This window comes from Tyto alba, unplaced genomic scaffold, assembly GCF_018691265.1.
Source record: "Tyto alba isolate M040663 unplaced genomic scaffold, T.alba_DEE_v4.0 Super-Scaffold_17, whole genome shotgun sequence".
NCBI classification, from domain to species: Eukaryota; Metazoa; Chordata; class Aves; order Strigiformes; family Tytonidae; genus Tyto; species Tyto alba.
In genome coordinates this window covers 6,304,893-6,330,233 of record NW_024881279.1, presented here as the reverse complement: position 1 = coordinate 6,330,233, position 25,341 = coordinate 6,304,893, and the positions used below count along the sequence as shown (strand labels likewise).

Genomic DNA, 25,341 nt, shown 5'->3' with positions numbered 1-25,341 from the left:
ACACTCGCTTCCCAAACTGTTTGTAAAACCTCCATAAAATCTCTCTCCTCTTTTACTAGGTGTGGTATTTATGGCTGGCAATGTTTATGCTGTCGGGGGCTTTAATGGATCTTTAAGGGTGCGGACGGTTGATGTGTATGATGGTGTGAAGGACCAGTGGACATCCATAGCCAGCATGCAGGAAAGACGAAGCACTTTGGGTGCAGCTGTGCTCAATGATCTCCTGTATGCGGTGGGCGGCTTTGATGGCAGCACTGGTAGGTGACTGAGCAAAAACCAGGCAGTGCTTGACCTGAAAAAATATTTTCAGAGACCCCTGCAAATACTGCAGAGCTTTAGTGAAGTTTCTTCACCCTTCCTCTATGATTTTATAGAGAAAGAGCCAGAAATTTGGTTTACTGCATGTTGTAATTAACCACGTGCATGTTCTGACCCATCAGTAATTGCAGAGAATATCACCTAATTTTTTTTTTTCTTTAATGATACAATTCTTTCAGTCTCATTCTCTGTATGAATATGCTTTTTCTGGACTGAAAAGGGACTTTTCCTTGTTTTAGTTGAATTTTTCATAACATGAATAAAATGCCAGCAAGGCATCTTATGGGGTGTGTGTGTGTCTGGGATTTATCTTGGCATAACTGCATGTTTAGATTCACAATTCTGCCTCTGCTGTAGAGCTTTGCCACTTGGTTAAGCCCTAAACTGTTTCAGCTGGTGATGAGTACAATGCAACAGGGTCTGGGGGGAATTTTTAAACCTTTGCATGGGCATTTGGTAATGCTTGAAAGGACATGGGACTTTTGGGCTTGGAATCTGGACTCTGCTCCACCTTGGTGTCCCCAGCACATTGGAGGGGTAGTAGTCCCAGTGCAGGGGCGATGGGGTAACAATTTTTCCAGCTGCTGAAGAAGTGGCATTGACATGCTCGTCCCAGCCTGAAAGGCAAGGGACTAGAAAATTGGGTTGCAGGAGTGTGGGGGGAATTATGGGCTTGGGAGGAGGTGGAAGGCAGATGAAAGTGCAACACCAATCTTTTTTTCTTCTCTTTTTTTTTAATTAGAAAACCTGTGTATCCCCTTTTTAACTAGGTCTGGCATCAGTTGAGGCCTATAGCTATAAAACCAATGAGTGGTTTTTTGTGGCTCCCATGAACACAAGAAGAAGCAGTGTTGGAGTTGGAGTTGTGGAGGGTAAGAAAATCAGCAGCTATATCCATCAAGAAAACGTTACTGTGTCACACAGAAGCCTGGATGGTTAAAAGTGTAATGGGCAGGAACTGCAGGAACTTTTCTCTAGACTAGTTGGTAAAGATTTATTTTATATGATGTAATTGCTTCAGCTTTTTCCATTCTCCTCGTTATCTTAGTGACAAATCACGTGTAGCTTTCCAAGAGCCTCAGACCCATATCAAACCAGCCCATGGCTCCTGTGAACGCCGCTAGGTGTGTGCAGGTTTCTCTGAATCCTTATTCTTCCTGGGCTGCTTCTGGCCGGTGAAAGCACCTGGTACTGTGCAGTGTGTGGTGTTGCTATCAGCAGACACTGCGTGGATGGTGTCCCCGTCACAGAAAATCTGCTCAGTGAGAGAAACAGGAGCATCGCTCGTCCCACAGCCCCAAGCTGGTGGTTTGGCAGGAATACAAAAACCTGCGTTTGTTGACATCAGGCTTGCCGGCACGCACAGCACTCTTCTGTCTGGTTCATAAACGAGCAGGGACTGGCAATAGCAAACGCTGGTGCTGCGGTGGCTGGGGAGCGAGGCAGGCGAGGTGGGTGCAGAGGGTGCTTGGAGGGACCGCGGCAGCGGGTGGCACCTGTGTGGCAGCACTGAACTTGAGTGAGCTAGAACTGAGCAGCTCGGTTTGGATCCAGGAGAAAGAGCAGTTTCAGCAGGAACCTTTCCTTCCTTTAGCAAAATTCGGTTCTGAAGCAAGTGAAAGGTTTTATTTGACCTCGTCTTTAGCGTGGCGTAGCAGTTTCCAATTAGTACAGTGCGGAGCAGCTGCTGGCACAAGCCTTGCTATAAACTGCTCTTTGAAGTGGTTTGGTTTGACCTGTTTGAATGGAAATACGTGAAATGTGTTTATGTACGTGAAATGTGTTTACGTGAGAAGGAAGGAGATAAAGTCGGAATAAATAGCGGTGGTTGTACTAAATTTGCGTATTTCTTTAAGAAGCAGCTCCTTCAAAATTGGCCTGTGCTTGTCAAGTGCTGGGTTGCAGATGGTCGTTGGGATTTGCTGAAGTGATTTGAATGCAGAACAAATCTTAAGTATGTACCTGAGAGAAGCATTTCTATGGACAGGTTTTCTACTGGAGAGATATGAAACCCTTTTACCCTTTTCCTCTGGTTTGTTTGAATGAGCAAACAAGTTGTTGCACCTGTTGGAGTCCATGATAAAAAAAATCGGGGCATGTGATGAGGAAGAAGAGCTGATCATATTGCTGTAGGGAACAAGCTGCAGCCTGCAGTTAATCCATGGTGTTCATCTAAACATGATGAAGAGATCTGATGTCTGTGGGTACTGAAAATATCTAATAAATGATGCCAGCCAGGGAACTTTGTCTTGTCTTACTTGGTCTGGTACTCTTACCTTGATTCATTGACTAACACCGGGTGGGTTGAAGCAACAGCACAAATAAGAGGTTATGATATTTATAGAGACATGAAGATGCAGAAGGAGCAGTTGTAAACCTGATCCTTGCAGACCTCTCCTAATGATCAGCCTGAGAGGAGGCCATGAGTGGAGCTGAGGGAGAAATAAAAGAGCTGGCCTGCTCTTGGAGCCTTGCAAACATCAAGGAAACGGGAGGATGCAAAAGTGTAAGGCTGTAGATGATAACTGCTGGTGAGACTCATGTGCGTGTAAAGAATTGCATAGCTCATTTGTGGCCGTGATCTGCTGCTATGGATTAAAAATTGGTCTTATTAATGGGTTTTGTACAAAAATTTGGATTAGAATTTTCCTACGTATTTGAACTTTATTAATAGTTGTTTGTTATAGTGTCTAGGAGGCCTGGCCTTGAACCAGAAGGCCTTTGTTCTAGGTCCTATAGTAAAGAATCTGCAAGAAACCCTCTCTGCCCAGAGAGATTACTGCCTAAATGCAAAACAAGCTGATAGATGATACAGGGAGACAAGGAGAGAGTATCAGTCAGGGCTGTGAACTGGCGACATGGTGGAACATCAGCCTTGTTTCATGTGTGGTGTAGTCCTGTGACACCTGACGGTGCTTCTCCGGTCTCACTAAGTGTATGTTACTCAGCTTTCATTGAGTTGAGGTAGGGAGGGACAGTTATACCATGCTGCAAGGGTCTCCTGTGGTATCTCTGTATCATGATCACTTGGCACAAGGGAACAGGCTGGCCTCAGCTGTGCTAGCAGCACTGGTTGGTTTTGATTTGGCCCAGGTTGTTCAAAACCAGGTCTAGGTTTCCATGCAGGTGTTATATTAACATAAAAGGCTATTGCATATTTATTGCTCACGTGATATTGTAATTAATATACAGTATTAACTTTTGACAGCATACCTTGCCTTGTGGCACCTGAACAGGAGGGAAACGCTCGATCAGCAGAACACGCTTTGATGTTACCTCTTCTCCTGGGCCAACAAGTCATTTGGAAAACCCTCTGGCCTTTTGGCTTCTAATTAAGCTGTTGTGTCGTGTTGTTTCCTTGTCTTAGCTGACAGCTTCAGCAGCTTTAGAAACAGTCCTGCCTGTCTGTGAGCCTACTTCAGACCCTTTTGCTAGGATTTTCCCCAGACACCCCAGCAGGTTTAGGCACGTCTCCCAGGGCCTCCCCCAGCCAGGATCTGTCCTCACCTGGGGCCGTCTGGCGTGATGGTAACGTAAATCAGTCGTAGCAGTAACGCCGATGCCAATGTGTGTCTCCTCCAGGTAAGCTCTACGCCGTGGGGGGTTATGATGGAGCGTCCCGTCAGTGCCTTAGTACCGTCGAGCAGTATAACCCAGCCACGAACGAGTGGGCCTACGTAGCCGACATGAGCACTCGACGCAGCGGTGCAGGTACGGGCTCCGACACGTTTTTACGAGTGGATGGGCACGGGGTTCTCCTCTGCTCGCGGCAGGGAAGGAGAGGCATGTTTTGGCATTGCTGGGCTGGCAAGTGCAACCTGTTATTTCCCCCCCTCCCTTCCCATGAGGGGAAAAAACCATAATTGCGTGGAAGCTTTCAGCAGCTCTTCTGACTTTGTTAAAATCTGCCAAACTGAAATTAATTTCTGGGTTAATGAAATAATGTTCGATGTTTCTAAGTAGCCTCGCTAACAGATGTATCTCACTTGTAAGCAGAGTTATCTTTCCAAATCGCCAGCTGCAGGCTCAGCCGGGAACTGGAAAGCCAAGCTGCACCTCCTTCTCTCCTGTCATTTGGGGGTTGTCAGATGGATTTTTCTTTTTGATTTTCTCTGCAAGCATCCAGTGGATGCTTTACAGCACAAAGCACATCTGCACTGGGTGATGTGCAGACCAAGTCAAGGTAACAAGATTAATCTCAGATCGCCCCTGCTAAGCTAGTTTTTAGTGTACCTTTTGCTGGCAAGAGTTGGTGATCTGGAGGATTAGAGGAAAGGACCTGTCAAAAAATAATTATATTGTAGTCTAGGTAGTTTCTAACTTACTACGTGACGTTCGGCCAGGTAGGCACTTGTCCTCCCTGTGGTTGTTCCTCTCTGAAAGGGATAAAAGCTCTTATCCATTGCATTTAAAATCATCTTCAGATGAAAGACCGTCTGTCGGTGTTGATCCTATTGCTCGGTGTATGCAGGGGGTCCTCCCTGATGCCAAATTGTGCAGTTCTCACTGTACAGTAGCCCAAGTGGCTACCCAGAGGTAGCCAAGCCTGGAGGCTACCCTTTGCGTGGGGGCTGAAATGACCCTGCAGATTAAGCTGTGGTGGGCATTTTCTTCTGAGCTGGGTGGCTGAGAGGCTGCTCTCTCCACGCTGTCTTCCCTTCCTCGCTCTGACACCTTTTCTGTAACTCCAATTGCAGCAAATGTGGTCACACACTATTGGTTTGAATTCAGTTGATGAGGTTTTTAGTATTTGCATGATGTTTAAACCTAGCCTAGTGTAACCTTATAGGAGAACAGAATGAGTATCTCGTGTTGTTGACAGCATATTGGAACACAGCAAAACAGTTTGTGCCTGCAGTGAAATGGATATTAGTGAGTTTTCTTTGATTGAAACACTCTGCTCTGAGTGCTGCTTCGCAAGTACATCTCCATGCAGCCAGTCCGGTATTAGGAATGCTCTTACTTGCCTGCCAAATACCCTTGCAATTTACTGTTCTCAACTTGAAAGCTGAGCTCCTCAAGTTCTGGTTGTCACCCAGGTGCCCCTCCAGCAGGCCCTGGGGAGGGGACAGCCCAGTGGTGCTGCAGCAGGATCTATGGTACAGCTCCATAAACCAGTCCGTGCTCAGAGCTGCTGGCATTGCCGTCCCGATGCTGACATCTAGTGGGGGTGAGCCCGGGTGTCCCCAAGTCCCCGCGGTGACCCCAATCCAGGCAGTGGGGCTCCCTGCATGTGGGTGCAGCCTGGGTTTGCTGGACCAGCCAGGGTTTCCCTTTCCCCTCCTGGCAGGGATGTCCTGTCCATGTGTGTGCCCTGGCTGGCTGGCTGTACCGGGAGACAGTTTTAGATGGAAAAGCCTTAGAGTGTTTCTGACTCTTTTAGCTTCCTACTTGCTTAAATTAGTTTACTAATTAAAATATTTCTTGAAAATATAACATTTTTTATAACAGCTGAATATAGACAAATGCTAAGGTGCTGCAAACCCAGGCTGTTGGGCTCAGATGCAGCAGGCTTTCCTCACCAGTTAAATGAGCTCCCATTCCCCAGTCAACTGGGAGGCAGCCTGTACAGCTCTGGGACCGGGACGTACTCTAGAATGTGTTCTGCTCTTCCGAAGTGGTGCACGTTGGAGTACCTCAACCAGACTGGCCCAGTAAGGTGAATATTTCTGGCAGTTAGAGATTAATTACCAGTGTTTTCCAGAGATGAACCATGAATCCCAGTGTCATATTGGGATTTCAGCACCTCTTGGTACAGTGAGAGACGGCTGGTCAAAGCCAAACCCAGCAGTAGCAAGTTAAGAAGATCTGGAGAAGAGAGAGGTGATGGTGGTAGACCTGCAGCAGCATACCTGTCCCCCAAACGATGGTGTGCCTGCTGGAGCTTTTTTAATTCCTCAGTCGGTCTCAGTTAGGTGCTGGCTCATTTTTGGGTGAGGGAGGAACAAAAATGCTCAGGTGGTTTTCCTCTCTGCCTCATGTTGCTGTCCCGCAGGCAGAGCACGGTGGCTGCCGTGGTCTGTGCTCCTGCTGCCTGCAGCAAGACTCGGAGCAATGTGACACATCATATTTTTGGGATGTGACATGCTGCCAGGAGGTGTTCCAGTGGCACGAGAGCTGCCGAGCCCAGGTGGTGCTTGCTCTCTGGCTCTCCATCACAGTGCTGCTCCTGTGCTCTCCTTTCCCTCTGCTGCACATAGCAAACAGGGAAGACACTTGCTCAGGGGCCCACTGGAAAACCCGTCAGTTTTATGCTGGTAGGGCCCTTCTCCTCCCTGCACATGCCTTTCTGGCCCTGTGCCTTTCCCTCAATCGTCAGCATGAGTCCATCTTCAGGGTCTGCCCTGCTGGTTAATGCCTGTGGTTGAAATGATGCAATTCAGATCTATGTTTCTGTTACACTAACATCCCACCTTGTTAATTTTAATAGAGGCCTTTGAACCTATTAATGAAGATATGTTGCTGGAAGTTTTAACTCTCACGGATTGGTGAACATTTTAATTAATTTATTTACTTAATATTAGGCAGAAACACCCTTCAGACCCCTGTCATTTCCAGAGATTGAGCCAGAGGCCTGGAAAAGTGGCTGGGAAGGTGGCATTGGAGGCATCTTGTCTGTGTCAAGTGCTGCTGCCATGTTTGGGGGTAGGAGTTGGGGCAGAGGAAACCAGTGGCAGCCTCAAGAGCTGGAGCCCATAAGTTGTTGAGAGGAGAAAGAGTGTCCAAGGCATGAAGTCATGGGGCACAAAGGCAGCAGAAAAAGCAAAACTAAAGCTCTTGGAATTGGGAAGCAGTCTAAAAGCAAAGGACCCAATGGCCAAAAAGATAGGGCAGGTGGAAACTAGGTGGGGTGGGATGCAGTGGTCAGGGAGGCAAAGGAAAGAGAGAACAAATCAGTCCAGAAAGATTGAATAAAGGCAGATGAATGTCGTGGGACTAGAGTATTGATCTTTGATAGACTAAGATCTACCTGAGGAGTGGCACAGCCCTGGAAGCTAGGACATCTGCCAGGCATTACAGTGCAGGCCTGCTGTAGTGCCACGTGGTGGTTGGGTGGAGAGTTGACCATGTCCCAGGTGATCTTGAGGCACGTATGGCCCATGTTTTGGAAATGCCTTGGGGAGGGCAAGGCAATACCCAGCCAAAGACCCAGGGACATGCAACCCTTCCCTTGTACGTTTGGCTAACGCTGGGCTCTATTCGGCAGGTGTTGGTGTTCTCAGCGGGCTGCTGTACGCTACCGGGGGGCATGATGGCCCCTTAGTAAGGAAGAGTGTGGAAGTCTACGATCCAGGAACAAACACCTGGAAACAAGTAGCAGACATGAATATGTGTAGAAGAAATGCAGGTAACCACAGTAAGCCTTTCTGTGGCGTTTGGTTGCGGTTGTTTGTGTGGTTTTTAATACGACTAGTGATGTAAGTGATCAGTATTGTAAGAAAGTGATAAAAATGGAAGATGAGGTATCTGCTTGGGAATGAATTGGAATGTGGCAGGTGACGTTTCACGGGGGATAAGTTAGCCTGTGGCTAACCATCTGTGCTCTGCTTTGAGGTGTGTGTGCGGTGAATGGTCTTCTCTACGTGGTGGGAGGAGATGATGGATCCTGCAATTTGGCCTCGGTGGAATACTACAACCCTATCACAGACAAGTGGACGTTATTACCAACCAGCATGAGCACGGGGAGAAGTTACGCAGGTAAATAGTCAGTGGGAGAGCTGGCAACAGCTGGGGTCATTCATAAACTTGAGGGCTGTGCCTCCTGAAGCTTTGATCTTACATTTTTGTATGTTGTGTGATGCTTTCAGTAGAGGAAACTTTCATAGAAATAGTAGATGCCTCACTCTCTGCTAGCCTGTTGCTGGACTTTGGCTTTGCAGGATGATCTTAGCCACATAGCAGCCCAGGAGCTGCTCCTGCGATAACTGTGTCTGTCTGTCCGTTCTTACAACAGGCGTGGCTGTGATTCACAAACCGTTGTGACACATGATCAAGCCAATGTGAGGAGCAGAAGTGAAGTGTATCCAGCTGGGTGATGTTGGGAAGATGACTGACCTCTGACTTGACCCATCTCATTGCTGTTAACGTCTTAGCATGACAAGTGATAAGTTACAAACATCATCTGCTCTGCGGTGGATTGCATAGCAAAGCGAAAATCCCTCTGGGGACATGTTCCATGCTAGACGTGAGGTGTTGCTTGTTATCTGTGGTGCAATCAACTGTTCTTCTCAATGGCTAGTGTCCTGAGATAAACACTGTGCTTGAACTGCAGGCACTGAATTTCTTGTGTGAAACAAAACTGCTACGTTTGGGCATGTGAGTAAAAACAAACACTTCTGGATTTCTTCACTACTGATGCTCTGAGCACATTATCAGTTGAACTATTTACTCACTGTGCCTGGAGGGTGGACTTTACTACTGGCAGTGGAAACTTCTGAGTACCAACTGAGAAAAGCTGTCAGCAGAAATGGACTGGAACAGGGTGCTCTGGCCTGAGTGTGACGCTGTCTCAGTCATACGTTTGTATATGCCACTGGACTACTGTATGTATCCCCAAAATGCTTGTCGTATGGTGGAAATAAATACCATGTGATTTTTCTACTTGCCATGAATGCTGTTTGCTGTACGTGATGGGACCTGCTGGGCAGTGCCTTCCCTGGGGCTGAAGTCTCAGCACCTGAACCATGCAAAACTTCACAACCCCACAAAACGTGTGCTGCTCTGGTGGGGTTTATTGCTCCTGTGAAACAAATGTTGCTTGAATAGAAAGTATCCCCAACCCGTGCATTTCAGCTGTGCTGAAAGCCCTGGTTCTAGCTCTGTCCAGCATCTCAATGCCATTTCATAATAGAGTGTTTAAATGTTAAAAGAATTATCTTCTGGTGCCATTAATGTAGAGACGTTGCATACAGCGAGAATCCTCTCACCCAAGCAATGATTAATGAGCAAGGTAAAATACCTGCAGTGTTTTAATGCTTCCAGAGTGTGGAGATTAACTAATCACTGTCACTGTAATTGCTATTTTATTCTTGCCCCTACTGAAGATGTTCCTTTATTAGTATGAAGAATTCATAAGATTATTCAAAACAGACAAATCTAGATCAAGCTGTAACGTAGCTGTCTTGCTTACATCCCAAATTCGTAAAGCTTTCTGTTTAAGAGGATGTTTGACTTTAAAATACCTTTCTGTCTCTCTGGCATACTTCTGCATACAGGGATGGACTCCCCAGAAGTCTCCTCAGATAAAGAGAACTAGTGAAGAAAAATATTTTCTCTCCTTTTTTTCTTTTGCTGTTTGTTTTTTGGTTTTCCCTCTGTAGATCAGCTGAGGCTTTTTATAGTGGGCAGCTGGCCTGCAGGACAAAATTTACCCATGGTACTGTCGAGCTCCAGCACTTACCGCTGTTGTTCTGATGGTTTCCATCTCCATAGATCTCCTATCAAAAAGACTGCATGTGACCTTCTATAGTAGAAAAGAAAAATACTAAAAAACCTATTTCCAAGGGATCTAAGGCTACATCATCTTGTGCAGCTTTTGTAGCGGTGTGGGTTACTTCTGTAAATAAGTAAATTTTTAGTGTTGGAGTTGACACTATCCTTGTAAGATGGGTGCCTGTTCACTGTGGGGGAAACAGCACCCACATTTGCTGCGTCACCTCCCACAGAGAGGGCTGACCTTCATGGGGAGCATTAGGTAGAACCTAACTTTCAGCAAACTGTCCGAAGAAATGGCAGTAGTATTCTTGATGTCCTCCCTTCCACTGTATTTATGTCAGCTCAGAGGTCTTGAAAATAATTTAAAAAATTAGTCTTTTCTATTATACCCTTTAAACCTTTTGCTTTGGGTTCTACAATCTGCAGTGAAATGTGCCAAAATAGTAGTACAACATGCTGCTCTTTTACAAGGTGTTGCTTACTGTAAAAGCTATTGAGGCTGGTGGGAATGTATCCATGCCTGCAGCTGCCTTCAGGTCAGGGTCCTGAGATGCATCTTTACAGGAACAGAAGCAAGATGATGCCTTGGGTTGGACTGACTCAAATTCACTGCCCCCAAAACAAACACCAAAAGGTGTTTCCCTTTCATGCAGCCTTTGGCAATAGAGGATAAAAAGGGACAGGCAAAGTGTTTTGGTTGGTCTGAGTTAGCATCTCTTGTTAGGCTGAGATGATGGGACAAGGGGTGGACAAGCATTTGGGCACACATGGCTCTCGTTAGGTCTGGTATAGACATAAGGAACATAAAGCTAAATAGCTACTGTATATCCCAACTGCAGCTCAATAATTGGGAACAGTTGCCAGCTAACCTCCTCACACTCGTGGCATCACTGGAACAAAGGCAAATATTATCTGGAGGCTATGAGTTTCTGTGGGCTAGAGATAGAAACTAGTAGTTAGTGTTGAAGAGATTCAAGTTTGAAATTTGCCGTGTTTGTCAGATGTGAAATGTGGATAAACCTGAACGTTGGATAATTTTTCCTCTGCTATACATCTTATTATAAATCTTCCTCGCTTATAAGGAAAACAGTTTTTTGGCATTTTTCTGCTATTGTAAAATGGCATTTCTGCTCACTGATGGCCTAGACCTGTGGCTTGCTGGACAGGGCTAGGACTCGCAGCCCTTGCCAGGGAGGAGTGATGCTGTTCCCGGCTGCAGCCAGTTCTCCTTGATGGCAAATGACACCTTTCTTTCCTTCTCAAACATTGCAGTGTTATGCAAGTCAAGTGACCTCGTTTTCCAGCTATGCAATATGACCAACCGTAACACGTGATGAACCAGCTGTATCCCCCCGCCCTGCCCCTTGAAATGCTTTTTGAATTTGTCCATCTTTGGCATGCAGTTTCATGTTTGTATTGTTAATTCTGAGCACCTGAGCCAGATCCTTTAAAGATTGCCTTTTTCTAGGACTGAAAACGTAGCATTAGCGCTAACAAATTTTACTGTAAATATTTTTATAAGACAATTTTAAATAATATTTTGGATTGCTTTTTATGGTCGTCAATGACACTTCTGTTAAACTCTAAATCTAATCCGTACACTCCAGTGCAGTTTTTGCTGGCCGTGACGTAGATGTGAATCTGTTCTCTGCACAAGAAATTACATGTTGTAACTAAGATCTGGGATAGCTCTTATGTTGATTCTGACGTGTTAGAAGGACAGCATTGGGCTCAACATTATGAGATAAATTAAAATCCATTACCTCAGTCACCAGTACGCTCTTAGATTATTAGCTATTTTACAACAATGTCAATACTCTGATTTAATTTTCTTGTGCCATGTGTTTCCTTCCCAGTCAGCTTGGTGGACAAGCTGTCTCTTGGTGGTTTTGTTTCTTGGCTCCTCTGTGAGTGTGGCACTGCTTGAAGAGGGGGGATGTAGGTGCACACAACAGCGTGCACCTACAAACCCCCCAGGCTGCCAAAACCAGTGAAATTATTGCAGGAGGTTTTGCAAAAGCTTTACAAGCCCAACTCAGGCAACTTCCTCGCAATGGTCCTTTGTAAATATGAAGGCTTTCCTCAGCTGTCTTCTGTTGTTGGCTCTTTTTGGGGGTCACCCTGTGCTGACCCCTTGCGGGATTCTGGCCGTGGGTTTCCTGAAGGTGAAAGCATCCCTGGGGATGTGCAGCCACAAAACCCAACGGCATCGTGTTTGGGTACACACGCTGCCTGGCTGGCAAAGCAGGCAAGTGTATGTAAAGCAGGAGAGACTTGCCTCAAGCAATCTGTTGTTTAAACAAGTTTGAATCAAGTCCATCTTTTCCATTTGTGCCTAATAGATAAATTGGGGTGATTAAAACCAATTTTCAGTTCATTCAGTTTATCCAAATACTTTTTTTTTGTACAGATGTGTACAACACTGTAATTACCATAAATATACTTGGCAGCATTTGCATGACACCACCATGAAAGCTTAATACTGCTCTCTCGTTTGCAGTGTTTGGAGACCAAAATCCTTAATAGCCAGCGATATGTGATGCTTATTCATCAAGTTAACGTGATGGTTCAACAGATAAATGCAGCTTGTCTTTAACCTTTGGGATTCATTACTAATAAAATGTATCAAAACAGTTGCCCCTTTGACTTAACATCATGCCCATAAATCATGTTCACATGAGCATGATTTGTTGCTCAAAGCTACAGTGTTTGGGAGTGCATTAGACATTATAGTCTGGAAAGGAGTTAATTCACTTTTATTTCCTCTGCCCTTATCTTTGTTTACGGGTTTACAAATTATTATCCTCTACAGTGACAATAAATAAGTACTGAGAATTTTAATTTGTAAATTTTATGTATAAATAAGCCCCTTAAGAGTAATGGATGATCGTGAAATAATTTACCTGGGTGTGAAATTCTTTGGTTTTGTAAAGCAGACTTTGTTAGTTTAGTAGCTGACAGTATACCGTAATGAGGTGGTTGACTGTTTAAGCTCATTTTTTTAAATTAGAGATTTTTTGCATGAGTGTGAAGGACCAAGGACTTTGCAAAATAATTCTATTGACAGCTCTTGTCCAGTGCGACGAATGACTCAAGAAACATTCTTCACTGATATATTTATATTATAAAAGAAAATCACATTGTAGTTCCCCATCTTTTAATTTGAATAAAAACTGGACTAATGAAACTCTTCTGGGTCTGTTTTGATTTTGTTGGCTTCTGACAGTGAGGAACAACCCCATCACTCCACAAGGCTTTTTTTTTTTTTTTTTTTTTTTTCTTTTTTTCCCCCTCCTTAATTACAGCAAATATAAACTCTGGGTTTATTTTGTGTCCCTTGGAGTGGGACAGCAGGACTCATGTGCTGATGGTGAGAGGGCCAAATGCTAGAGGAGATGCTGCCCTGATGCTCTCCTGGGGTCTGCAGCGCTCCTTTTCCAAGGGAAGTTCAAGGCCATTTGGCTGCTGGGGTACAGGAGCGGAACGTTTCTCTTGGGGGTGGGAAAGCCCGTGGTTAGGGGCATTGATGGCTGAAGATAGAACCTTTTAGTGAGTACAACTGGGAGGAGACAAAACATGGAAAAGGAGAGTTTACCCCTAAGGGGTCAATATTTCTTAATAACACTCTAAAGTAACACATTTCCTACACCACTGGAAAGATCAACACATTTAAAAAGTAGCACAACTCATTTTATCTTACACTTACAGTACATCTCACTCAGCTTTCTAGTTTCCCAGAAACGTTCCTTGTGCCTCATCTGTTAATAACCATGTATGATGTCAAATTTACCATGTGGGATTCTGAAATTTAATTATCTAACGAACAGGTAGTGACAAATTGTGGGTTGCTCTATGCATCTGGAGGACTTTGCAAATATTACTTATTTTATTTCAAAATTACTTGACTTCTGCACAGCTGGACCCTTTTTATTCATGTTTAAACTGATAAATCTATAAATCTATGAAGCTGCAGCTAAAGAAAATTCTTTGCAATACAAGAAGAAATCTCACTACCTTGATTTTGCTGCCTGATTTTTTTCTGTTATTACTCTTTCTTTTTGCATTCTACATGTTAATAATTTTGACATGTGTTGCACCCCCAGACTTCACCCTTGGCAGAGCAAGGGCCATGTCACAACAATTCCCACCTTGCCTCATCCACCTCAGAAGGGCAAGTACTTTTGCAGTGAGGAAAGGAAAAGAAATATGGGGAAAACACACCCAGTGGAGTTGTAGGGCAGAGCAGCTCCGATCCTTGACTGAGCTGGGCATTTCCCCAGGTGCTGCACTGGGCAGCACGTGTGAGACTTTTACCTGCTGAAGGACACCTGCTGTGTCCTCCCAAATGCTCTCTAGCAAGCAAGCTGATGGCCTGTACTTCCTCTCACAGGTGATGCTCGCTCCTGTTGTTCTCCCGCAGACACCCTTGCACCCATGTGTTTCTCAGGCTGGGTGCCTCACCCTGGGTTGCTGTTGCCAAGCTCAGAAAAACAGTTCCCCTTTTTGTTTCAGGGTAGCAGGCATTTTGAAATAACCCAGGATGAGATATATCTCTTCTGCAACAGCGATGCTATATAATTTGGCATGTGAGCCATGTGGAAACAGAATCAAAGGTAAGGCAGAAACCCACCTCAGCTATGGTAAATTGCAAACATCTGATAAATGATGAACCTTTTTTAATTGTAGGCCCAGAGGAATAAATATGGCCAAAGATCCTTGCATCCCCATGCCCCAAACTGCAGTTGGAAGTTTGCACAGGATCTCCTTTTCCCAAGAAATTATGATGTGGCCTGGAGATGGGACGTGGCCGTGGTGGCTTCAGAATCCAAAATTTCTTCTCCCTTGGCTGGTTGGCTTGTTCTTTGGCCTTGCTGAGGGTGCTGTATGATGGCAAAGAATAACTGCAACTAAAAAAAAAAAAAAAAAGAAAAGAAATCTGTTGGATACTTCTGAAAAAAGGTAGCCTGTAGGAGGCACAGGACCACTACAGAAACTGCCAAAAACCACACAGGGGTTCCTGGAGCATCTCTCAGTTACTCAGTGACTAATGATGTTGCTTCATATAATGTTATTCTGTACTGTAAACAAGCACAACATCACTTAACTACTTAGTGACATGAAATATTCTAAGAAATTTGCCAAAGTGATTAATGCTAACATTCTTGTTCAGCAAATTGAATGAGATTTAATTGGCACAGCTGTTGATGCTCAATGCATTTGATTTGGCCCCAATTTACAAACTATGTTATCATGAGACTTTTCCTTCTCTTTCTTTCACTGCAAACCTCCACAGCTTCTGCTAAGCATATTGCTCAGTAAATTACAGGTCTTAAAATGTTAGTGTCTCTTTTTTTCAATCAGTAAAACTCCTAAAGTGGCCCTTTAAAGGATGTACTATGCGAAAAATGAACCGTAATACTTTATTTGATATTTATTAAAAATGTTTAAGCACAAGTCATTTCTGCTGGTGAGTCCCAGCTGCCACACCTGTGCAGGCAACATCAGAAAAACTGCACATGTTCTTAAGACGTTTTTAATTGCATTACAGCCAGGTATATATGCTGGCTGCTTCTTTCCTTTTTTTGCCTGGGAAGGGTCACCACTTTCTTCCCTGAATTTTGTTCCACTCAGCTCACCTTTCCTGAATCTACCTGAAGAAATTACTGGGCTCTGTTTTTCTGCCAGAGGATCAAGGAAGGTCACAGGGATCTGAGATACAGACAGAAAGTTTTGTTTATGCCTTACCCTCTACCAAATCTCTTCCCGGTGCCCCATTCCACCTCCCTGTAACTTTTCTACCTGGCAGATTTTTCCTGCTGTATGTACTGTAATTGCCACACAGCTCTAGTGTGAATAGTACGAAGCTTCCAGCTTCGCAGAGCTCCTGTGCTTGCAAAGTCACCTTGATGTGTTGGGGGAGCTCAGCCAGCTGCCCTTCCAGCTGGAGCTATGGGCACCTGAGCCAAATCATGTCTTAATGACTGGGAAACATTGCATGCAGCCCCTCCTCCTCCTAGGCTGGAACCCTTACCAAGTTACTCTGGGTTTTGGCTTTTTTTTTTTTTTTTTCATAACAGAATTTTCTCTGATGGAAACTACCATATTTACAGAGCTACATTCTTCCAGACAGCTCTACTTTAATTGGATATTTCTTACTTGTGTAAGAGAAGTTTAATGAACTATTCATTTGCATGTTATCAGTTTAGTTTTAAATGCATCAATATATACGAAGTGTGTAATCACGTGCTTTAATGCATTGCTGTAGCATCCCAGGGCACACATCGTGCCAGAGCGTTGGAGCTTTGTCCCAGTGCCCAGAAATCCTCGAGGCAGCTGCACAGACCTGAAGTGATAGCAGACCTCAGGTAGTTAGGGGAAAAAATGCTGTTGGTGAGTTGCAGCTAATTTTTGGACTAATGGAAAACAGCTTGGGACACTTAATTTGTGATTACCTAGGAAGGTGAACATGGTAAAATCATTCTGTGAGTGTTGATTTTGTCTGAAGTGACTTTCAAAGTGCAGACTAGGTTTGAGAGTTTAAACGGCTGGGGGCTCTTAGACTAAATGAGTTGCTAAGATTTTAGGACCTATCTCTACCACCCAGCATGATGCTAGGAAACCAGCTGCTGGCTGTGGCTCTCAAAGCTTCTTCTCCCTTTATCCTCCAGTCTGGCTATATCATGCCAAAACACTGGTCAGTTGACAGGCTCCTAGGAGACTGGTAGTTCATGATTCATCTGCTTTGTCTTCTCCGCTGTGGTTCTTAAAACCCCCTTTAGCTTGGGCTTGGCAAAGAACAAAGGTTGCAGGCCATGTCTTAGCCTCTGTCTGTCCCAGTGCACCATGGTTCAGGCTTAACCCAATGGATGGAGCAAAAGCAAAAGGAGGTTTAAAAGACCTGTGGCTTACAGGAGCCCAGAGTGTGAATGGACTTGTGGACTGAATGTCTTAAAGAAGCGGTATGTCTCAAAAATCAGTCCAATTACTAGGTACATGTGTTGCTTTTATTAGTTATATCTTGAATGTAAACTGTGCTGCTTTTTTGAAAGAGTGAGATATTGAGAATAGGTCAGCTTATCTAACAAGAAATTAAACTGCTATTTTGGATAAATCCAATATTTGTTAATATAGAGATGGACAGAAATTCCAAGAGCATAAGAACACACTGTTGCTGTGAAATGAGTCATTCGGCATGATGTGAAGACAGGCTTGGAATAATTGTAATTTAACTGTTAAAATGACTACAGCTGTAGTTGATTCTGGTGGTTATTGGGAATAAGCAGTGACTGTATTTGTTCAGTTAGGGAGCTACCTTTAAAAGAAAAAAAAAAAAAGCAGGAAACCAGGTGGAAACAAATTACTTAAAACAGGAACACCTGCTTGATGACTTAAACCTTAATTGTGATCAACTGGTTCAAGCTGCAGGTGTTGCCTGCTTCACTTGCATCAATCCCTCCACTCTTTCTCTGGCTACTTTGTGTAGAGGAAGTTTAATCACTTTTTTGGATCTCCTTCTGCTTTTTCTTTGTAAGAAATGCCTTATATTCCTTGTTGGTCCCAACCAACTTGTCCCAGCAGGTGAGAAGAGTAGTTGCTGTGGTGGAAGTCATGGAAAGCAGTGTTGACTGTGAAGGGGATGTACTTGAGTGGGCTCTAGGGAACGTAATACAGCCTGCGGCCAGAGGAGAGAGGACGTTACGTGAGGATGAAGATGCAGGAGAAACAGTATGTGCAAAAGGAGTGTAAGTTCTTAGCATTGGGTTATGCATGTTGCGTGGGTGGCTTGTTGCTTGGATAGAGGTGGATGCAAACCCCTTTTGCTGCAAATGAGCCTTGTGCCCAGTGTGGGGATGATATTTGTGCAAGGTCACAGTGAAGTTTTATGTTTTCTCTGTTGTGCCTTCTCTCTACATCCCTAATAACTTATGCTGGAAGAAGACAAGTTGCTGGGGTCTCTCTCTTAAGCATAAAGGATGTTTTCCTACAAGGAGATTATGTACTGAGGATACAGCATTGCAGACTTTTTCTTAACTTAACCTGTCCTTGGAGCTGGATATTTTCTTGAATAGTTATTTTACGTTTAACTAGTAGCAGTGTTTAACAGACTTGTTTACAGCAAAACATTGCGGTCTGTGGTGCCGAACGAAGGAGTGTAGGGCTCCGTGCTGTAATCTTGCTGGCGGTGGGACACGCTGAGGCACTGGCTATAGCCCAGGTGCTGCTGCTGAGGGGCTCCAGCTCATCTGCAGGTGGGAGTGCTGGCTCCCACTGTGCTGCCCCAGTACGAGTGATGTACTGGGGCTGTATCAGCCTCTTTGCTGACACAGAGTTTCTGAGTAGTACATGGTCCTGAACTCTGCATCAAGCAATACTGCTCTTCTGGTTTGTTTCCAGGATGCTATATTTTTTTTTTTTTTTCTTTTTTCTTCCTGCTTCAGCACTTCCCCTTTGTCTCCCCTGTGCACACAGTGTCAATGACAACAAGCCCTTCAGCTGGGGAGTATGTTGCGTCTCCAACCAGGTGTCCAGCACCCTGGTGATGGGGGGGGAGTTTGGGGGTGATGTCCTTGTTCACAGGCCCTTGAGCTACAGCAGCAGCTAGGAAAACAAGTGTCAGGCTAAAGGGTGGTGTGGAAAAAAGTGGAGATTGGGAAGCACAGCCACGGACAAAGATCCTATCTTCACAGGAGCATAGATAGAGATCATAAGAGATTTTTCAGGTTGTCATTTGTGCTGGGAGGAGAGGGAAGATAATTCCCATCTGGGTTGTGAAAAATGTCTCTTACCTGAAGGCAAACTTCAATATTTTTTCTTTTTTTAGGCTGCAGGTGGCATTGAGGTTTAAAAGTTAAAAAAGTATGTAGGTATATTAAACTTGCACAGAAAGCAAGCCTTAAATTCTCATTCATGAGGAGGCCTAAATTTGGGTGTGGGAAAAACTATATTGTCTTTTTAGTTCTGTATGCAAGAGAAGGACACTTCAGTTACTTCATAGATCAAAGGAGAGGGTGCAAGGCAAGAATCTGATGCTAACAAATGACAAAATACTTTTTCACTCCTTAAGAAGTACACAGTCAAAACAGTACTTTAAAGTTTCCAGTCTGGCAGATTTTTCTGTTGTTGTTTACCTGTGTGTATCCATAGTTTTCAGTAGAAGTGCTGTGAAGCAAACCCACACCATGAATAAGCATTTGCAGAAAATATGTATTGCAGTGAAGACACCTGCTCCTGTGATGATGTACTCTCCCAGACTGATATATAGGGAATGCACAGCAAATGGTGGCTGCAAGGCATGCGTCTGGTTAGTATATGTGGGGAGCACTGCATAAGAAACTGTCCTGGCACCTAGTAGTCTCTCTGTTTTTCTCACATTCCTGGCTTTAAGGCTCTGTTCTTTGTAAATTCTGAGTAAAAAGATCATGTGATTGAGGTCTAAATACAGTCAGTGCTCAGCATCAGGGATGAGAGAAGGCTTGGTGAAGCACTAGAGCTAAGGCAGTAGTTTCCATGGAGTCCAGCTCTTCCCACGTAATTTTATTTTGCATTAAGCATCTTGACTGATTGAAGATTTTTTTTTTTTCCACCCCTCCCTGCTCCCCAGAGTGTGAACATTATTGAGTAATGGCTCATTTGATTTTTAGTAAATAATGTACTTTATGAAATACCAATTTTTACTTAATTTCCAAGGCTGAGACACGTAATTTCTCATTCATAGTTCAGCTGCACTCTGGAATACCTTCTACCATTTGTTGCCAATTTATTATGGTTGCACCTTAAATTCATTATGAAGTCTGTGTAAATATGGGTAGAAGGTCTTGTGATGCATTAGTCTGTGCATGAAGTCGATCCATGTATCTTCAACTACAAATCATCCTGAGCATTGAGCAGTAAGATGGGAGACAAAAATGTTAATTATGGCAATAACTTTGCAGGGGCGTAAAGCAGGGGGGTTTGCCCATCTTTCATAGTCTTCAGGTCTTGAGGAGTATACAATACCATAAAGGCATAGGATCCCAGTCATACAGGATGTTGAAATCCTCTGAATAAAAGTAGCCTAAAACGAATGCTGGTAGAAGGAAAGTGAGGATTCTTATCAGTGAGATCTTGACATACTTCTATTGCTTTTCTCAAGTTTCAAGCTTGTTCCAAAATAAAGGAGGGGGGAGGTGAATTAAAACAAAACAAAAATCCAAAGCAAAAAATAGAAATGTCTTAGTTTGGCAATTCTTTTCATTTAGGGGAATAATTGTTTCACAAACTCTTTATTTGGAGCCATAGGTTTTTTGGTTTTTGTTTGGTACTTTACAAAGTGAACCTCAAGTCAACAATTCTTTCCTGAACAATATGAAGAGCTAGACCCGTCAAACATAAAGATTCAAAAATGCAGAGGGAGTAAACACTTCATCTTCCTGCTTCTCTACAAAAGAAACTAAACTGACAGCTTCTGAAAAGTCACCAGGAATCAGAATGAGTATACCCCCCCCCCCCCCCAACCATCTAGCTTCTTTGCAGGTGGAATAGATATCCAACCTCACCCTCTGTCTACTTGGGTAGAAATGTTCCCATCTGCCTTGTTTTTTGTTTAATTTTTATAGAGGTCTATGCACATCTGTCCCACTTCTCTCGCTGCTGCTTACCAGCTGGATCTTGTATTTCTTCATGGTTGGCTTGAACTGGTAGATGATGCCTGGCAGGGACACCAGCAAGTAGGAGCCCTGCCAGACAAGTGGGGAGCCCCCTGCTTCCAGCTGGAATTTGCTGTATCTCTTCATCACGCTGTTCCAGGCAGCCCTGAAAGGACTTGGCAATGGGTTTGGTGACAAGGGAATCAAGGTGAATCATTGCTGGAGAGGACGTGGTGGGAGAAGACAGCCCTGTGGGATGAGAGGGTCACTGTCCCGCAGGTCCCTATGGAGCTCCTCGGGGCCTCCCGCGCTGGCTCAGGCGGTTGGTGCTGCCTTGGTGGCATTCACGTGGGAACCATGCCGAGGGCGTCCTTTTCCCCACCCTTGTCCCCCATTCATATCTTGTAACGATGACTGCCTTGGGGGGCTTTTGAGCTTTAGTGTATATGCTTTATCATCTTGAATTCTGAAATCGAGAATTTTTTTTTTCCTCAATAAAAAGAGAGGATTCAGTCAGCTTCTGGTGTTTTCCCATGCCAGAGTAGTTTTTGTTTCCATCACAGTGGTTTTAACGTTGCAACTCTGTTCTAAACAATAATTTTTCTTATGCAGCAGCCACCTAAGAATGATTACCTCAAATTATCCATCTCTATTTTCTGTGTGTTTAATAATAATTGATGACTATGTATGATAATTTTTAATATGGTAAACAATTATTTCAGAAAAATTGAAATAGAAAGTCCTAAAGATGTGCGATATAAAATAGAAAATACTATCAGCTTCTTCCAGACTCCAGGAGCAGAAATAAAGGATTCCCTTCTACCACAGCTGGTGCTTATCTAGGATAATTTGAGTTTTACCAGGTGTGTGGCTGGAGATATTAGATACAATCAGACAACTTCCCCATGAGTTTCTCTACATGCTTTTATTGTAATGCCTACATCTGTTTGTGTGTTTTGTTTTGTTTTTTTCCTTATCTAGTTAATTCTGCAGTTTCTCATGCATGCAGCAATTTGAGTTGACGCGAGGTAAATGTCTGTTTTCTCTCATGCTGTCAGGGTGCAATCATCCCCAGCCTGTGGGAGCAATCACTTCAACAAAACCTCTTTGAACCTGTGGCAGTGGGTGGGAAGCACGTCAGTGACCCGATGGGTTTTGGTGCTAGGATGTGCCGTACAGAGCACCGGACTCTGGGGGTCAGCACAGCCAAATAAATGAGCACAAGCCTGTCTAGCAAGACCCATTTGCAATGCAAGGTGTCTGCCTGAAAATAGTATTTGGAAAAAAAAAAAGGTATTCTCAAGCATTGCAACTTTATAATACAAGCACCTGTGCTATATTTTGCATATAGATTAGGATCAAAAGTACTGTAATACAAATCTTTCCTAGTCTGCCAGCTTCATTGTATCTGAGCCCCTCATTTGATAGCATGTGTTAAAAATAACCTTTGGACAAGAAACTGAAGTTTTAGTGGATGGTTTTTAAGCCATGTAGTTTGTCATTTCTCTTTTGGTGAGGTGCCTGAAGGAGCAGAGAGCTGAGCCACAGCTGACAGGAGGGGGGAGGCTTTAAACCAATGTTAGGGGCAAAACCTGTGCACTGTGGGGGTGTAGCCTTAATTAAACTAATATTGAGTAACTGTGAACTCCTAGGGGTGTCATTTACCCCACTTCACAGTTTGATTCTCTGCTAATTGTTATTTTCCACTCCCCCCCACCCCCCAAAAAAACCAACCAACTCCCCCCCAAAAAAAACAAAGCAAAAAGACCCCCAAAAACTCAAAAAAACCAAACCACCAATGCAGAAGTCATCCCTCACTGGTGGAAAATAAGAGGGAAGTTGAGGCTGTCTCTCCAGCTGGGGCATACCAGGGATACCTGGGAGACATTGGGCCTTTTGCCTCTTGTATATAGGGCTGAATCCTGCTAAAGCTTGTTCTGTTGCTTGGGGACAGGTGACAAGGACCCGGACACGGGGTGGCAGTGGGGGATCCATGACCCAGAGCGCTGGAACAGTACGGCTTTGCCCGCTCAGCAAAATGTGAATGAGGCCGTCTGGAAATGAGCTTAGAAAAAAGCACCATGAGGTAGAAGTGATCAGATGTCACTCCAGCCACAGCACTGGGTGCGAGGAAGGGCTGCCTGGGTGCTGGGTGAGGAGGTGGGAGTGAGGACTGGACTGCTGCTTTTGGGAGAGATGCAGGTTTAGGTTGGCTTCGATGCTGTGTGGTCCAAGATCTTGAATCCATGTTTTGTGGCAACCTAAGCCAAAGTAACAGCTGGGCTCAGCCTCTTCTTGTTCTCAACTCTTCTCATCTACCCAGAAAAGAGGTTAACTGTGCTGACTTGTCTCTCTGGAAGGTTTCTGAGGTGATGTGTGCACAAGGAGGGAAAGAGAACCAGAGGAGCTGGATCAGCATGGGATGCTGTGCAGCCTATTTTATGGGTGTCCTTTCACCCCTCTTGTTTTTTGATTCTTCAGATAGTTAAAAATTGTGTCTCCTGCACACCTGCTGTGATCTGCTTCTTGTGTATGTGGATGAATAAATGAAGAAATTATTTTGATTACATTAATTTTCTTAAGTCCTAGAGGCACGTTGGGCGTGCGATAGGTGCCAGGCAGTCACACAGGATTCCTGCTCACAGGGAAAAAGGTGCAGGTGCTGGGAAACCTCGGTCACAGGGACGCATAGGGAACCTGCAGGTCTGAACAGATTCTGGGGGCTTGACCTCCTCCTGTCATGTATTTTATCCACACAAATTTGTACCATGCATATAGCTAGTGTGTGTATAAATATATATTAAAAAATATATATATAAAATATTGTCTGCTTTTCTAGATAGAACTTTTTGTCAAAATGTATTGGGAAAGCTGAGGAAAGGGATCATGAAGCACAGTAATTGGTGAAACTGGGATTTGTAACAGGACACAGTGACTGCTTATGTACTGGGCCATGGCGACTTTCCAAATTCTTGTTTCTGGCTGTTTGCTGCCCCAGAGAGCTGTGTTAGTTCAGTGTTTAGCAGATTAGGTCTTCGTTCACATGGGGTTTCTTGGACGTCTATCTACTATACTACTACAAGACCTTCCTGAAGTTCCCTTTTATTCCAGTAGGAATTGAAGTTTGACCCATCAGCACTGCCTGAAAGTCTTGTTAGGAGTAAGACATGCTGTGCTTGAAATGCTTCATTCAAAATTTAAACTGAAGGAAACTGCTTTTTGGAAAAAGTGAGCAATTTGGGGATCTTATTAGAGGAAGAGTGGGATGGGTGCTCTCTAGCTGATGAGTTCTGGGATACAAATCTAATGGAAGCATAATTTAAAAGTCTCAATGAAATTGCCTAAAAGCTGCTCAGATCTGTAAGTAACATTTAGAAATTTTTGGAGGTCAGAGTGTGATTTTTTTTTTTTTTTTTTTTTTGAGTATGTACAGGTGGTTGCAGGGCAAATAATTACTCTTGGATGAAATTAGTGCCCCTTACTTGTTTTAATCTGCCTCATGCCTTGACAGCGCTTTTTTTTTTTTAATTTTTTTTAAACTCAAGAAATGAGTCCCAAGAGGTTATTAGCACCTCACTTTTCTATCATAACAGAGAAGCAGGCATTGCCTAGGAAGGGATTGATTGCCTCTGCTGTCACTGGCTTGTTGATGAACCAGAAAAGCTTCTATTAGTTTATGGAGATGAGATTTAGACTTACACAAAAGCTTGACACCATGCCATGTTTTTAATTAGTTTTTTTGAAAAGATACGTGAGATGAGACATGCGTACACCACTGATTCTTAATGTGGCTGTTAAGAAGAAGGTCTTTGGTTCCGAAATCCATCTCTTTTGCAGTTAACTCATTTTATAATTGCCATTTAAACAAATTGGGGACAGATTCTTCTAATTTTGCTCTCCCTAGAAAATACCTTTTGTCTTCAATTCACCTGTTGCTTTTAATGACAGTTTGCCTGGATTTGATCCCAAGTAAATGTAAAAGAAACAGGTAAAACCAAAATCAAATACTTGAGAAATTTTACTGTTACTTAATTTTAGAACTAATTGGGCCCTTTCAATTAAATATATTTCCTTGACATTTTTAATCTTATGAAGCTACGACTGATTCCCCAAATCTCATGATTTATGGCTGGGATTATTAGTGGAGGCTAGTCTCATTGTGGTTTCTTGAGGGAATTGCTAACTTTTTGAAGCCCTTTTTTCTTTTGTGGAAGGCAAGCAGCTTTACACAGACAAGTCAGTGTGGAAAAAAGGTAACTTTGTTATCTGATCACCTTAAAATATCCCCTAAACTGTTCAGGGCATTTCAGTTTCAGATTTTGACAGATTAACAGATGACAATTTGTCTCGTATAACCTTTGGTAAATCCAGCTTTAATTAACTGACATTTTAATGGTCCCTAAGCGGTCACTGTCTTCAATTTAATTTAATTTGCTGGGCATGATTCTGCACACATGAGTTCTGTAGCCAAACTTATGTTCTTATCCCTGCTGTAGTGGTGCTAGTCTGCCATCAGCTGCTCACAGGTGTCATTAAAAGCTGGTCCAAAGCCCAGATAAAAGCAGTATAAATATAGCAGGAGGTTTCACAAGCTTTGCATGTAATTGCAAATTTGTAAGTAACTGAGAAATTAGGATTATTTATTTACTTAAAAGAAGAAACAAAATTCCTGGAGGAGTCATGTCTGGTATAGGATGGTGCCTGGGGGGGGTGGAGCTGAGGACTCTCACACATCAGCGCAGCTCACTCCTCCCTAGCTCAGTTTAATACTGGCCCCAAGCACCTGTGAGAAACCTTCAAAAGGCACCGAGAAAGTACTGGTTTGTAACCTTTCAGATGTCTGAGGTTGCTTGCTAAAGGGATGTAGAGGAAAAACAACATAGCCTCAGTGCTGAGGTATCTTTGAATTGATGAATCCTTTCTATGTTGAGGGGATCGGTCTCCTGCAAAAATAAATATTAAT

General features: G+C 43.7%; 1 protein-coding gene across 6 annotated transcripts in view; it reads left to right on the top strand.

The window, feature by feature from the left end:
* Positions 1-8,926, top strand: part of KLHL3 (kelch like family member 3) — a 51,292-nt gene extending 42,366 nt beyond the window's left edge. For all 6 annotated transcript variants that reach the window (XM_033006111.2, XM_042790183.1, XM_033006112.2 and 3 more), the window contains 6 exons: positions 60-257; positions 1,089-1,190; positions 3,901-4,029; positions 7,526-7,666; positions 7,873-8,016; positions 8,273-8,926. In XM_033006111.2, the coding sequence (XP_032862002.2) occupies positions 60-257; positions 1,089-1,190; positions 3,901-4,029; positions 7,526-7,666; positions 7,873-8,016; positions 8,273-8,301 (743 nt within the window). In that variant the 3' untranslated portion in view covers positions 8,302-8,926. The remainder of the gene's footprint in view (positions 1-59; positions 258-1,088; positions 1,191-3,900; positions 4,030-7,525; positions 7,667-7,872; positions 8,017-8,272) is intronic.
* The last annotated feature ends 16,415 nt before the right edge of the window (positions 8,927-25,341 follow it).